This window comes from Aotus nancymaae, unplaced genomic scaffold (genome assembly GCF_030222135.1).
Source record: "Aotus nancymaae isolate 86718 unplaced genomic scaffold, 86718_ANA_hifiasm-v0.15.2.pri h1tg000028l, whole genome shotgun sequence".
Taxonomy (NCBI): domain Eukaryota; kingdom Metazoa; phylum Chordata; class Mammalia; order Primates; family Aotidae; genus Aotus; species Aotus nancymaae.
The window spans coordinates 13,472,013-13,486,538 of NW_026988441.1; the positions used below are offsets into that span (position 1 = coordinate 13,472,013).

At 53.5% G+C, this 14,526-nt stretch overlaps 1 protein-coding gene across 4 annotated transcripts in view; it reads right to left on the minus strand.

Moving 5' to 3' along the window:
* The window catches only part of SPTBN4 (spectrin beta, non-erythrocytic 4), a 121,782-nt gene that overhangs the window by 3,076 nt on the left and 104,180 nt on the right, over positions 1-14,526 (minus strand). For 3 of the 4 annotated variants that reach the window (XM_012461422.3, XM_012461421.3, XM_012461420.3), the window contains 9 exons: positions 13,991-14,195; positions 12,588-12,968; positions 9,972-10,216; positions 6,444-6,582; positions 6,260-6,344; positions 5,651-5,847; positions 3,495-4,123; positions 2,066-2,135; positions 1,098-1,390 (listed from right to left, as the gene is read on the minus strand). In XM_012461422.3, the coding sequence (XP_012316845.3) occupies positions 1,098-1,390; positions 2,066-2,135; positions 3,495-4,123; positions 5,651-5,847; positions 6,260-6,344; positions 6,444-6,582; positions 9,972-10,216; positions 12,588-12,968; positions 13,991-14,195 (2,244 nt within the window). Of the gene's footprint in view, positions 1-1,097; positions 1,391-2,065; positions 2,136-3,494; positions 4,124-5,650; positions 5,848-6,259; positions 6,345-6,443; positions 6,583-7,067; positions 10,217-12,587; positions 12,969-13,990; positions 14,196-14,526 lie in introns of those variants that run through there. The other variant, XM_021670425.2, reaches the window with a different exon arrangement.

Consider the following 14,526-nt stretch of genomic DNA (forward strand, 5'->3'; position numbering starts at 1 on the left):
GAGCTTTCCTACCTCTGGACCTTTGTGCCCTAGTTGGGCCATATGCCTAAAATGCTCTGATTTATGGTTGTTGCTGCCCCGAGGGGAGCATCTAAGTCTCTCAGTACCAAGCCTTTGCCCAGGCTGGGGTTTCCCTTCCTTATCCCCTCCCATACTGGATTTCCTGAAGGTAAGACTTAAGCTGTGTCCTCCATAGGCCTTTGCTCCACTCATTCCTCCCCACTCATGGAGCTTCCTCAAGGAAGGTCGATTGGTCTACTGTCTGGAATAAGGAATTCCTGTCTTTCCAGCCATCTAAAGCCCCGATCCAGGAGAAATCCCTCCAAGAACAAGATATACTAGGTGCCTTTGTTTATTACTACCTTGGCATTAGGTACGAAAAAGAAAGACCACCTGTAGATTCCACCAGCAAAATCTGAATCTGTCCTGCCCACTTCATATCTTGGGTCTAGCCCTCACTGTATTATTGGCTGGTGCTACCCCTTTTTGGCTCCACTTGTCTCCAGATTCTGCCTCTCAGCTGGACAAAAAGAAGTTGGACAAGCAGGAGCTGGATTCCAAGAGCAGGCACATCATGACTAGACCCTCATTTGGAACACCTGCAAGAGATTACTCCCCCCTCCCAACCCCTACCCTCATTAGTTTGGGCTCTGCCCCTTTTCGGACCCTCCCCGAGTTCGAAACTTCAAAGGTGGACCCACCCCACTCATTGGTTGGATGACCTCTCAAGGCTCCACGACAAGCCATTGAAACCTTCTCAACTAGACTCCTCCCTGTTTGCTATTTAGCTAGTCAACTCCTGGGTTGGTTGCTAAGAGATTAGATTCCAATTTACTCACTTTCAGGACATTTTCCTTCAGTTCCCACCTAAGCTCCACCCGTCAGCCATTAGATGCACTAACCTTAGGTCTTGCCCCCTCCTGTTCATTGGTTGGAATCATCAAAGTTGAGCCCCACCCCTCCTCTGGCCCCACCTACCACCCCCACGGGTTGGAGGGCCTGAAGTTGAGCCACACCCCCTCCTCAGTCCCACCTCTCCACTTATTGGACACCCTGAACCTGAGACCCGCCTTCCAAAGCCCCGCCCACACGCTCACCGGTTGGACGACTTGCGGTTAGCGTCGAGCTCGCGCTTGCGCAGTAGGAAGCCCTCGTGCTGCACTGTGTGAGTGGGCGGTGGCGGAGGCGCGGGGGCGGAGCCGCCCTGGGCCGGGGCGGAGCGCGAGCGCCGGCTTCCCCCGCCCTCACCACCCTCTCTGGGCCGCGGCCGCCGTCGCGGCTTGGGCCGGTCCCGCGCCCGGGGCCGGTCCGGCCGAGGTGTCCGCTCGGGCGGCTCAAGCCCGTTGGGCAGGCGGCCGGGGGGAAGCTCGCGTGGCTGAGGCAGCGACGGCTGTGTGAAGGGAGGGGGAAGAGGGGTGCTGTCCATGGAGGGGGTGTGGGGGTCATCTGTTAGGGGAGCTCATGGGTCTGGGGCCCCATCCGTCTGCAGGGCCATCTGTCTTGGAGGCGAGTATGGGAGGACCTCAGGGTTGGAGGCCCAATTCTTAGGGCCCCACGGGTCTTGGAAGTGGGGCCCTAAACTCATTGGTTTGGAATCCCTCTCGGTGGTGGGAGGACGCAGCCAGATCTCCGGAGGTGGGGGTGCAAGCAGGCGTGTCCCCGCTGTCTGCAGGAGGAATCTGGGGCTTCCTGCTGTGTGTGTGTGTGTGTGTGTGTGTGTGTGTGTGTGTGTGTGTGGCAATGAAGAAATTTGGGACCCCACTGGGCTGAAGAAATACGGAGTACAGGACAGATGTGGGGAAGAGTCTGTGTGTGTGTGTGTGTGTGTGTGTGTGTGTGTGTGTGTGTGTGTGTGGAGGGAGAGTAGGGGTCTCTTAGGTAGGCGCCCCATCTTTCTAAGGGGGACATTTTCAGATTCTGGGGGCCCTGAGAGTCCATGCTGTCTCTGCAGGGTCCAGGTAGGGGATGGGTCCAGCCAGGGCTAGGCACTGGCTGTTTCTGAGATCCTGCCTCCTGCTCTGAAAAAGGGGTTCCCACATCCCCACCCATCCAAGGCTCAACTTACCCCAGCAGGCAGCCCTGGGCCTGCCTCTTTTTCCTGCAGCTGTTCCACAATGTCAGCCAGGGTGGCCTTCCTGGGGGATGGAAGACAAAGACCCAATGGAATCAGGGTTGCTTCTCCCACGGACCTGCCTGGGTGGGCAGAGGAGCCTCCACTCATCTGGAAATGCCAGGCCCCTGCCCACTTCTGTAGCTGTTTCTCTCAGATGGTCGCCTTAGGTACCACATGCGTTTGGGACATGTCTGCAGAATGGAGGACCAAACCTCTCTCCCCATTTATTTTTTTTTTTTTTGAAACAGAGTCTTGCTCTGTTGCTGGAGTGCAGTGCTGTGCTGCACAGTCTCAGCTCACTGCAACCTCCACCTCCTGTGTTCAAGCGATTCTCCTGCCTCAGCCTCCCAATTAGCTGACACTGCAGGCGTGCACCACCACGCCGACTAATTTTTGTATTTTTAGTAGAGACAGGGTTTTGCTATGTTGGCCAGGTTGGTCTCAAACATCTGACCTCAAGTGATCCACCTGCCTGGCCTCCCAAAGTGCTGATATTACAGGCATGAGCCAACACCCCTGGCTGCCCCTTTGAATTGTAAGCAGCACAAAGAGCAACTTGCAAATGCTGCCTTTCTCCACCCACCCCTGACTCTCAGGTCCCCTGGATCGCTCCCATTCCAGCCCAGATAATTCAGGGTCATCATTGATGACAAGCCTGTTTTCCCCAATGGACTGTGAGTCTCTAAAGTCAGGGATGGGACTGACTCAATCACCGCTCAACTCAGCACATGCCAGGCAGAGTGGGCACTCAGCAAATGTTTATGAAGTGTGAAATTGAAAAGGAGTCAAGAAGTCTTTGTCTCCTGACCAAAGGCCTCTTTCTGGAGACACACACAGATGATTGGACGGATCTGCGGAACACACCCTGGCCAACTCTGGATTCTGAAAGTCCTGGTTAGTTTAAGCTGAATGACTTGCCCTCTTTGTTCCTCAGTTGCCCTAGACACCCAGTGGAGAAGACAGCAGCTCCCACTTCATAAGGCTGCTGACAGAATTGTGATAAAGGGCCTATTCTCCAATCAAGGACGTGAGGGTTCCACCATTAGCCCAGTGGACAAATTCAGGCACAGAGAGGGCAAAAATCCTGCCTTGGGGCACCTGGGGGACTTGATGCAAGAGTCACAACCCAGGGGCCAAGAACCTGCGTCTGGAGGAAGGCACTCCGCCTTTTCTTTCAGCCTGAAGGGCTTCCCTTCCTGTGTAATAACGGACACATCGATTCTCTTGCAGCCTCAGTTTACACCTTGCAAAATGGGTACCGGGACGGTATCGCCTTCCTTGGGAAGTTCTGAGCCCTGAAGCCCCTTCAGTGGGCCTGTGCGGTTCTAGGAGCTCTCTGCCTCCCCCTCCCCTCACTTCCTGGTCACAGGCGGCGCCTCACCCCTTGACCAGGTCTCCTCTGATGGGCATCTCCTGTTCGCTGGACTCCTGCCGCTCCAAGCGCCGCTCACGCCGCTCGCGCCGTCGCTCCATCTGCTCGTAGCGGCCCAGGGTAAGGCTGTGTGCCGCCTCGTGCTCCGCTGACTCCTGCCGCTCCGGTCGCCGCCTCCGCGCAGCCTCCTCGGATTGATCAACCGACTCTTGCCTCTCGGGCCGCCGCCTCCTGGGCAGCTCCTCCGCGCGATCAGCTGACTCCTGGCGCTCTGGCCGTGGCCGGACCTGCTCCGCCACCACGGGGGCCGCGGGGGTCGCGGGGGTCTCCGCCGCGTCCTCTGGTGCGGCCGGCGGGGCTGCGGGCTCCACCCTCCCCGGGATCTCCGGCAGCCGGTCAATGCGCGGCTGGAGGCGCTCGGGCTTGAGCTCCTGGCGCACGTACCCCACCCGGGTCCGCACCTCGGCCGACAGCGTGTCCGAGGCCCGGCGGGCCAGGGGCTCCAAGCCCCTTTCATAGCCCCCTGGCCGCAGCAGGGGCGCCGCCTTGGCCGCCAGTTCCGTGGGGTCCCCAAAGAACTTGCGCCCCAGCAGCGGGGTGGGCGGCTGCTTGCTCTGTTCCGCCTTGATTTTCTCGATCTAGGGATGGAGGGACCCGGGTCAGGTTGGAAGCGTGGGGCCCAGGGTTAAGGGGGAGGTCCAGGGAGGCGACCTGGGTTTTCTGCCTCACCACTCAAGGGATCAGTTCCTTGAAAAAGCAAGGTGCCCAAGCCTGTGCGATGCTTTGCTCTCTGCCAAGAACTTAAAGCCTACTCTCCAGCAAACACCTATTGCTCTTTTAAGAACTGGCCTAGATCACTTTTTTTAACTTGGCTAAATCAATTTTTCTGCATGCCTTTCTGACTCCCATTCTTCCTTCCTTAATGTCCCCCTACCCACGACTTTAAAACTTTTTTTTTTTTTTGAGATGGAGTTTCGCTCATCTCGCTCTGTCACCCAGGCTGGATGATCTTGGCTCACTGCAACCTCCACCTCCCAGGTTCAAGCGATTCTCCTGCCTCAGCCTCCTGAGTAGCTGGGACTACAGGAGCCACCACCACGCCCAGCTAATTTTTTGGAATTTTTAGTAGAGATGGGGTTTCACTATGTTTGCCAGGCTGGTCTCGAACTCCTGACATTGTGATCTGCCTGCCTCAGTCTCCTAAAGTGCTGGGATTACAGGTGTGAGCCACCGTGCCCCACCTAAGACCTTTTTTTTTTTTTTTGAGACAGTCTTGCTCTGTTGTCCAGGCTGCAGTGCAAGTGGCAAGATCATAGCACACTGCAGCCTTAACCTCCAGGTCTCAAGGCTCAAGTGATCTTCTAGCCTCAGCCACCCCTCTGAGTAGCTGGGACTACAGGCCCATGCCATCATGTCTGGCTGTTTTTTCTTTATTTGCTTTTGTTTTTGGTAGAAACAGTTTCTCAGTATGTTGCCAAGGCTGGTCTTGAACTCCTGAGTTCAAGTGATCCTCCTGCCTAGGCCTTTCAAAGACAGTACAGGCGTGAGCCACCCCACCCAGACTTTAAGCCTTTTTTTTGAGATGGAGTCTCACTCTGTTGCCTAGGCTGGAGTGCAGTGGCACGATCTTGGCTTACTGCAACCTCTGCCTCCCAGGTTCAAGTGATTCTCCTGCCTCAGCCTCCCAAGTACCTGGGATTATAGGCGTGCACCACCACGCCAAGCCAATTTTTGTATTTTTATTAGAGACGGGGTTTCACTATGTTGGCCAGGCTGGTCTCAAACTCCTGGCCTCAAGTGATCCGCCCATCTTGGTCTCCCAAAGTGCTGGGATTACAGGCATGAACTACCGCGCCTGGCCTAAGCCTTATTACTACAGTCTCTTCACCTAATTCTTCAAGTCTCAGAATAGAATCCCCCAGGCCAGTCCCCACTCTCTCTCCCATCCCAGGCACCAACCCTCTGCTTGTTCTTCCCCTATTACAACCCTGACACTCTGGGCTGTCACTGGTGACAGGTCTGTCCCTCTGCTCCACTGGGAGCCTAGCAAGGGTCTGTCTTGGCACTCACACAACACGGGACTGACCACATGTCCAGGTGCGTCTGTGTCACATAGAGCCATGGGTGTGGGGGGTGGGTAATGGGGCAGGATCTGGGGAGCTGACCGTGGTCAGGCGCCGCAGAGAGCTGAACCTCTCTTCCCAGGCTGCAGCCGCTTTTCGGAAGGCCTCATGTCGCCGGATAAGCTGCTCCACCTCATCCACGCTGCTGCCCAGCTCCCGGCTCTGGAGAATTGGCTCCTGGGCTGTGAGCCAGGCATCAGCCACCACCGCCTCCTGGGCGAACTGGTGCACCTCCAGCACTGAGGAGGGGCATGCAAGGTCAGGATTCTGGGGCACCTGGGGCCTTTCCCGGGGCAATGGCTGTTTCCCCTGGCCTTCAACACCCCTCTGGCTTTCCATACCCCAGCACTGACCATCCTGTGGTCTGCAGGAATGGCAGAGGCTGGGGCTATTTCAGCGGGCATCATTCCTCCTTTCTGACTCCCAGTCCTCCTTCCTTAACGTCCCCCCACCCAGGACTTTTAAGACGTTTTTAGGGGGTGAGATTCAACGGCAAGCCAGCCCCCTTGTCCACCCTTCCAGGCCCTTATATTTGCTTCTGGAGACCCATGGATAGGGTGCAAGCATGCCCCTGTCACCCTCTGGGCCTTGCTGGACAGGCTGGAGCATGTCCCTGTGCCCTTGAGCCACATGTGCCTGGCTCCCACTCACTCTGCTGCAGCCACTCCCAATGGCGGTCCCACTTTTCCGACACCTCCTCCTTCCTGGTTCCCAGCTTGTCCAGCTGTGCCTGGATCTGGGAGTGGCAGGTGGGTGGGAGGAAAGTCAGGGTGTGGAATAGCTTTCACCTCAATGTGCCCAGGTGGCAGAGGGGGGCCCCCTCCCTGCTCCCCACCTCGTCAGCCATGGCACTTTTGTTGAGCAGCAGAGATCGCCCCAGCTCCTGGCAGGCAGTCAGCTCAGGCACCCGCGCCTCCAGCTCAGTCTTCAGGCCCTGGTGGTAGTTCATGAGCACCTCCACTGATGACACGTCCCTGCAGTGGGCGGCAGGCAGGGATCTGAGCCACGGGCAGCCGCCTCAGCCCGCCCACACATACGGCTCCTGGTGACCCCTAATCCTTGAGGCTGACATCCCACACCACCTCAAGACAACTACTTTTTCTTTTTTTTGAGATAGAGTCTCACTCTGTGGCCCAGGCTGGAGTGCAGTGGGGTGATCTCGGCTCACCACAAACTCCTCCTCCCGGGTTCAAGCAATTCTCCTGCCTCAGTCTCCCAAGTAGTTGGGATTACGGCGCCTGCCACCAAGTCTGGCTAATTTTTTTTTTTTTTTTTTTGTATTTTTAGTAGAGATGGGTTTTTGCCACGTTGGCCAGGCTGGTCTCGAATTCCTGGCCTCAGGTGATCTGCCTTCCTTGGCCTCCCAAAACGCCGAGATTATAGGCATGAGCCACTGTGCCTGGCCACATTGATAGTTTTAATATTCACTACATGTTGAAGTGATAATACTTTAGGCATGTCAGGTTAAATAAAAATGTATTACTAAAATTAATTTTCATTTGCTTTGTTAATATGGCCACAACAAAATTCTAAATGACATAAGTGGCTCACATTTGTGACTCACGTTATATAACTATTGGACAGATCATTCTAAGCCTTCATATGTCCAAAACAGCTTCCAAGTTTCTGAAGGTTCCATCAGTTGGCAATCATAGCTTGATGCTATGGTTTGAATCTACCTCCTGTGCTCAAGCGATCCTGCTGCCTTAGCCTCCAGAGTAGCTGGGACTACAAGCCACGCACCACAATGCCCAGCTAATTTTTATTTATTTATTTATTTTTAGACAGAGTCTTGCTCTGTCACCCAGGCTGGAGTGAAATGGCATGATCATGGCTCACTGCAGCCTCAACCTCCTGGACTCAAGTGATCCTCCTTCCTCAGCCTCTCAAGTAGCTGGGACAACAGGCATGCACACCACCATGCTTGACTAATTTTTTTTCCTTTTTTGTAGAGATGGGGGTCTCACTATGTTGCATCGGCTCACTGGGCTCAAGCAATCCTCTTGCCTCGGTCTCCCAGTGTTGGGATTACAGGCATGACTCACCTCGCCTGGCTAGATTGGTCAAATGTTGATGGTCATTCAAGCCAAGTGTTCGTGATACGCATGTGGGTTACCTCTACTTCTGTGTATATTTAATTGTTCTTTTTTTTTTTTTTTTTGAGAAGGAGTCTTGCTCTGTCACCCAGGCTGCGGTGCAGTGGCGCAATCTCGGCTCACTGCAACCTCTGCCTCCCAGGGTTCAAGCAATTCTCCTGCTTCAGCCTCCCCAGTATCTGGGATTACAGGAGCCTGCCACCACGCCCAGCTAAGTTTTGCATTTTTAGTAGAAACGGGGTTTTGCCATGTTGGCCAGGCTGGTCTCAAACTAATGACCTCAGGTGATCCACCTGCCTCAGCCTTTCAAAGTGCTGGGATCACAGGTGTGAGCCACTACACCTGGCCTATTTTTCTCAAATGTACATATCACATCACTCTCTGCTCTAAACTCTCCCATGACTCTCACCGTCCTCATAGAGAAGGCATGCTCCTCACCATGTGTGGCTTCCACAGCCCCAGTGTCCCTCTGACCTCACTTCCTCCTAGCCTACACTCCCACCCGCCCTTCCTTCATCCGGCCACAGTGATCTCTAGCTCTTCCTCACACATGCCTAACTACAGCCCACCTCTCGGCCTTGCATCTGTGGGTCCCTCCACCTAGAAAACTCTTCCCCTCAAACTTTACCTGACTCACCCATCACTTCATTCAGGTCTCCAGTCAAATCAAACACACATCCTCAGAGAGACCTTGCCAGCTATCATTCCTCTCCTATGTATATATATTTATTCTTTCTTTCTGTCTCCACTCCCTCCCTCTCTCCCTTCTTTCTTTTCTTTTCCTTTCTCTTTCTTTCTTTCATTTCCTTCTTTGCTTCCTTCCTTCCTTCATTTCTTTCTTTCCTTTCTCTTTGACAGAGTTTTGCTCGTCATCCAGGCTGGAGTGCACTGGCGCAATCTCGGCTCACCGCAACCTCCACCTCTCAGGTTCAAGCAGTTCTCCTGCCTCAGCCTCCCGAGTAGCTGAGGTTACAGGCACACACCACCAAGCTTGGCTAATTTTTGTATTTTTAGTAGAGATGGGGTTTCACCATGTTGGCTAGGCTGATCTCAAACTCCTGACCTCAGGTGATCTGCCTGCCTTGGCCTCCCAAAGTGCTGGAATTACAAGCATGAGTTGCTGCGCCCGGCCCCATACTATGTTTCAGAAAGTAGTAAGTGCTATGAGAACATAAGCTGTCTCAGGGTAAGGGCTTGGCCTTGCTCGCCATGTGGCACACCATATGCATTTAATCCATATTTGCTGAGTAAATGAATGCAGGCTCCAGGCTCTGCCTTCACAGAAACAATGCCAGGTGTCCCTGATTCCCCAGGTCCTTTTCTTCCTGGCCACACCATAAGACTAAACTTTCAGCCTAGGCCAGATGCGGTGGCTCATGCCTGTAATCCCAACACTTTGAGAGGCCAAGGCAGGTGGATCACTTGAGGCCAGGAGTTCGAGACCAGACTGGCCAACATGGTGAAACCCCGTTTCTACTAAAAATTCAGAATTACCCGGACATGGTGGTGGGCGCCTGTAGTCCCAGCTACTTGGGAGGCAGAGGCAGGAGAATCGCTTGAACCTGGGAAACAGAGGTTGTAGTGAGCTGAGATCACGCCACCGCACTCCAGCCTGGATGATGGAGTGAGACTCCATCTCAAAAAAAAAAAATTTGCAGCCTCCCTGGCTGATAGGTTGGGCCACTGGGCTGGCAGTGTGTGGGTGCCAGGTTTGTCCCTAAAACCTCCCATGTGATCCTCCTGCTGTCTTTTCCCATCTGCAGTGGGATGCAGAGGGTCCAGCATGTGATTCCCAGGGCAGCACGACAGAAGGACCCTGGCTCCCAATCACCAGGGGACTGGCTTCTGCCAGACACTCACATCCAACCACTATGAGAGCAATAAGCCAATGCCTACTAAGTGAGGCCACTGAGATGCTGGAATTATTACCATTCTTCACTCACCCTGACAAATACAGTCCCACACCTCCCCTGTCCATCCTGTCTTTAGCCTGTTCCATGCTGTGACATCCCATGGAGAGGGTAATCATGGGCAACTGGGAAGGACAGGGGACAGAAGGACAATGCCCATGACCCCAGTCTCCAATGCCAGGCCTAAAAAGGGGTCTAAATACACACAAGGCACCTAGACCAGTGCCTGGCACACAGAGGTGCCACATGGATATTGGCTGTTGTCATTCCATTGGGAAAGGGGCTCTCAATGGGATGGGGATGGCTGGGGGAGGCCGCCAGAGGCGGGCAGGAAGCTTGAGGAGGGAGGAGGGGCACCTGGGCTTGTCGGCCGCCCCAATCTGGCTGGCGATGCCATCCATCCAGGAGAGCAGTTCGCGGACTTGGCTGTGGAAGCGCAGGGCATCTGCCGTGGAGCTGACGTGCAGGCGGGCGTCCTCACAGGCGGACAGCAGCTCCTTCCAACCCTGCAGCACCTCCTGCTCCCGGCTAGCGATGGCCTCGGCGTGTTCACCTGCATACACCGTCCGCAGCTGGGCCGCCCCCTCCTGAAGCTGCCGTACCTGAGGGGGATGCCAGGTCTGGTGCCAGTCCTCCACAGGGCCCAGGCTGTGCCCTCCCTCCCCCTACCTGTTCCAGTGCGGAACCTCAACATATAAGGAGCCTCACACTGTGATCCCACAACCAGGCTCCTGTCATATCTGCTGCCTGATTTCTCTTTGACTTACCCGAGTTCCAACTTCTTTCAGCCTGCTGCCTTATTTCTTTTGGTCTCAGAGCTCTATCTCTACTGGATCTGTCACCTATTTTTTCAGGCAGGCCTACCTCTACCTTGGGTCTTTCAGGAACCCCTTTCCACTTGGATGTCTTTTACATGTGCTAATTTTTTTTAACTCGGTTTATTTCAAACCCACTCCTTTGTAGTAGCCCAGTTTCCTGCAGGATGTCTGTTCAATTGCCATTAGTCCCCTGCCCGATTTCCATTCATTCTGCTGTATGAGTTCTGCTCACTCTATTTATCTTTTGGAGGTTTTTTGGTTTGTTTTATGAGACAGGGTCTTGCTCTGTTGTCCAGGCTGCAGTGCAGTAGCACAAACACAGTTCACTGCAGCCTCGACATCCTGGGTATATATATGTGTGTATATATACATGTATATATACACATGCACACCATATATGTGTATATTTATGTTTATATATATGTATATATGTGTGTGTGTGTGTGTGTGTGTGTGTGTGTGTGTATATATATATATTTTTAAATACAGACAGAGTCTCACTATGTTGCTCAGGCTTGTCTTGAACTCCTGGGCTCAAGCAGTCCTCCCACCTTGGCCTCCCAGAGTGCTGAGATTACAGGCATGAGCCACTGCACTCAGGCTGCTGCTCACTCTGTTGGTTCAATCACCTGATTTCTTTTGATGTGACCTCCCCATCTCTAACCGATCTACCACCTGTTGCTATCAATCTCTCAGCCTGATTTCTAAGTCATCTGTAGGATTTATAAAAATAATTGGGCCGGGAGCAATAGCTGACACCTGTAATCCCACCCCTCTGGGAGGCTGAGGCAGGCAGAAATCTTGAGGTCAGGAATTCAAGCCCAATATGGCCAACATGGTTTTAAACTCCATCTCTACTAAAAATATGAAAATTAGCCAGGCATGGTGGCTCGCATCTGTAGTCCCAGCTACTCAGGAAGCTGAAGTGGGAGAATCACTTGAACTTGGGAGGTGGAGGCTGCAGTGAGCTGAGATTGTGCCACTGCACTCCAGCCTGGGCGACAGAGCAAGACTCCATCTCAATAATAATAATAATAATAATTGCCAGCTAGGTACGGTAGCTCATGCCTGTGATCCCAGCACTTTGGGAGGCCAAGACAGGTGGATCACCTGAAGTCAGGAGTTCGAGACCAGCCTGGCCAACATGGTGAAATCCCATCTCTACTGAAAATACAAAAATTAGCTGGGTGTGGTGGTGTGCGCCCATAATCCCAGCTACTCGGAAGGCTGAGGCAGGAGAATCGCTTAAACCTGCAGTGAGCCTAGATCGTGCCACTGTACTCCAACCTGGTGATAGACTGAGACTCTGTCTCAAAAAAAGAAAAAAGAAAAAAACTTGCCCAACTTCTGCTTTCCATTAGACCTGCCACCCAGTTTCTTTCAGTCCTGCTGCCTGAGTTGTAGTAGGCCTGCAGCTTCATTTCCATCTGACTGCTCAGATCCACCTCCCAATTCTGGCCAGACCTTCTGCCTAATTTCTAATAGCTCCGTTGCCTTTTCCCTTAAATTCACCCCCATCAGATTACTTTCAGAAAAGTCATATGATTTCTATCAGAGACCTGTTGTCTAATTCCTACCTGCACTACAGCCAAATTCCTCTCATCCTTCTCAAAATTCCCTTTAGATCTTCAATCTGGATTTAGGTAAAATTCACTTTGCAGTTTTCAGAGAACCACTGCCCAATCTCTATCGGAACCTGTTTATTGTTGGGGTTTTTTTGTTTGTTTGTTTCTGTTTTTCTGAGACAAAGTGTTGTTCTTCTTACCTAGGCTGGAGTGCAATGGTGAGATCTCAGCTCACTGCCACCTCCGCCTCCCAAGTCTCCCAAGTAGCTGGGGTAACAGGCATGTGCCACCATGCCTGGCTAATTTTTGTATTTTTAGTAGAGATGGGGTTTCTCCATGTTGGTCAGGCTGGTCTTGAACTCCTAACCTCAGGTGGTCCGCCCACCTCGGTCTCCCAAAGTGCTGGGATTACAGGTGTGAGCCACTGCGCTGGGCCATCAGTCCGTTTTCTATCTGCTCCATTATCTAATTTCTTCCTGTTCTGTAGCCTGCTTTCTGTCTGTCCCACTGCCTAATTTTGACCTGCTCCACAGCCTGGTTTTTGCCCACCCTGCCGCCCACAGCTGTCCGGGCCCTCCCACCTGCCCCACCTGGGACACGAGGAGCTGCAGGTCATGCTCAAAGGCTCTCAGGGTCCGCTGCATGGAGCTGGCGCTGGGTCTCGGCTCAGGCGGGGTGGTCAGGCGGGGCAGCCGCCTCCGCTTCTCCTCAATCTGTCCCTGAAGCTCTCTGGCATCACTGAAGAACTTATGCAGCTCCCGAGAGGCGGCCAGCAGCTGGGCCCGTGTGCCCATGAGCTCCAGCAGCTCAGCCCAGGCCTCGTTCAGCCCGTCCTTCCACTCGGCCATGGTGGCCGCTGCTGTATGGCCACACTCGATCAGCTCATCCACCATCTGGTTCACAGCTGCCAGCCGCTCCCGCCCTGCCGTGCCTGTCTCATTGGCGAACTCTGAGAATTTTTCCTGCAGCACCTGCCATGAGGAAGTGGTGGGCGGGGGGCAGGTACAGCAAAGTGAGCAAAGGGGCAGCATACACCAGCCCCCTCCAGCCTACAGTTTTTTTTTCTTTTTGAGACAGAGTCTTGCTCTGTCATCCAGGTTGGAGTGCAGTGGCACAATATCTGCTCACTGCAACCTTCACCTCCCCAGTTCAAGTGATTCTCCTGTATCAGCCTCCAAATAGCTAGGACTATAGGCACGTGCCACCACGCCCAGCTAATTTTTCTGTATTTTTAGTAGAGACGGGGTTTCACCATGTTGGCCTGGCTGGTCTCGAACTCCTGACCTCAAGTGATCCCCTTGTCTCGGCCTCCCGAAGTGCTGGGATTACAGGCATGCCACATGGTAACAGAGGCTACCATTTTGTGGTAGGTAAGAGTAATGACATCATCATCATCATCAAAAATATCTAACACCCATTAAACCCCTAGCAATAATGGTAACAATAATAATAAAGTGATGAGCTGATGATAATGACTAACACTGTGTAAGGCACCACGTGTGCCAACCAGGGTCCTCAGAGCTTTACATGATATTAACTCACTTGTCTCACAACAGAGCTATGAGGTGGGTGCTATTAATCATACTACAAATGGGGAAACTGAGGCCCAGAGAACCTTAGTGGTAGCTCTTGGTATCACTTTTTAAATTTTGAGATGGAGTCTTGTGCTTAAAAAAAAAAGAGAGAGATGGAGTCTCGCTCTGTCACCAGGCTGGAGTGCAGTGGCATGATCTCGGCTCACTGCAACCTCCACCTCCTGGATTCAAGACATTCTTCTGCCTCAGCCTCCTGGGTAGCTGCTATTACAGGCATGCGCCACCATGCCAGGCTGATTTTTGTATTTTCAGTAGAGACAAGTTTTCACCATATTGGCCAGGCTGGTCTCAAACTCCTGACCTCGTGATCCACCCGCCTCGGCCTCCCAAAGTGCTGGGATTACAGGCGCGAGCCACCGTGCCTGGCCAAGGTATCACTTATTACTAATGACACTCACCGAGACGTGCTCAAAGTCCTGGCCGAGCTCGGGGGAGCCAGCCACCACCTCCTTCTCGGCGATCCAGTGCTCAAGCTCGCCCACCTGGCGGCTGAGCTGGTAGAGCCAGTACTGCTGCTCCAGGGCTACCCGGCGCTCCTCGCCCAGCTCCTTGAGCGCCACATACAGGCGGTCCACCTGAGACTGCCGCCGGCTGATCTGCTCGCTGATGGGGGACACGGAGGGGCAGGGATGGACCCCGAGACTTCTGGGGCAGAGCGTGAACCCCCTAAACCCCCTCCCCAGGACAGGGCTGCGTCTCCTTAGAATCTTCAGGCAAGGCTGTGTCTCTGGGCAAGGTTCTGTTTTCTTTTCTTTCTTTTTCTTTTTTGGAGACAGGGTCTTGCTCTGTTGCTCAGGCTGGAGTGCAGTGGTGCAATCACAGCTCACTGCAGCCTCCACCTCCCGTGCTCAAGCAATCCTCCCATCACAGCCTCCTAATGGGACCACAGGCATGTGACTCCACACCCGGCTGTTAGATTATAAAGATGAGGTCT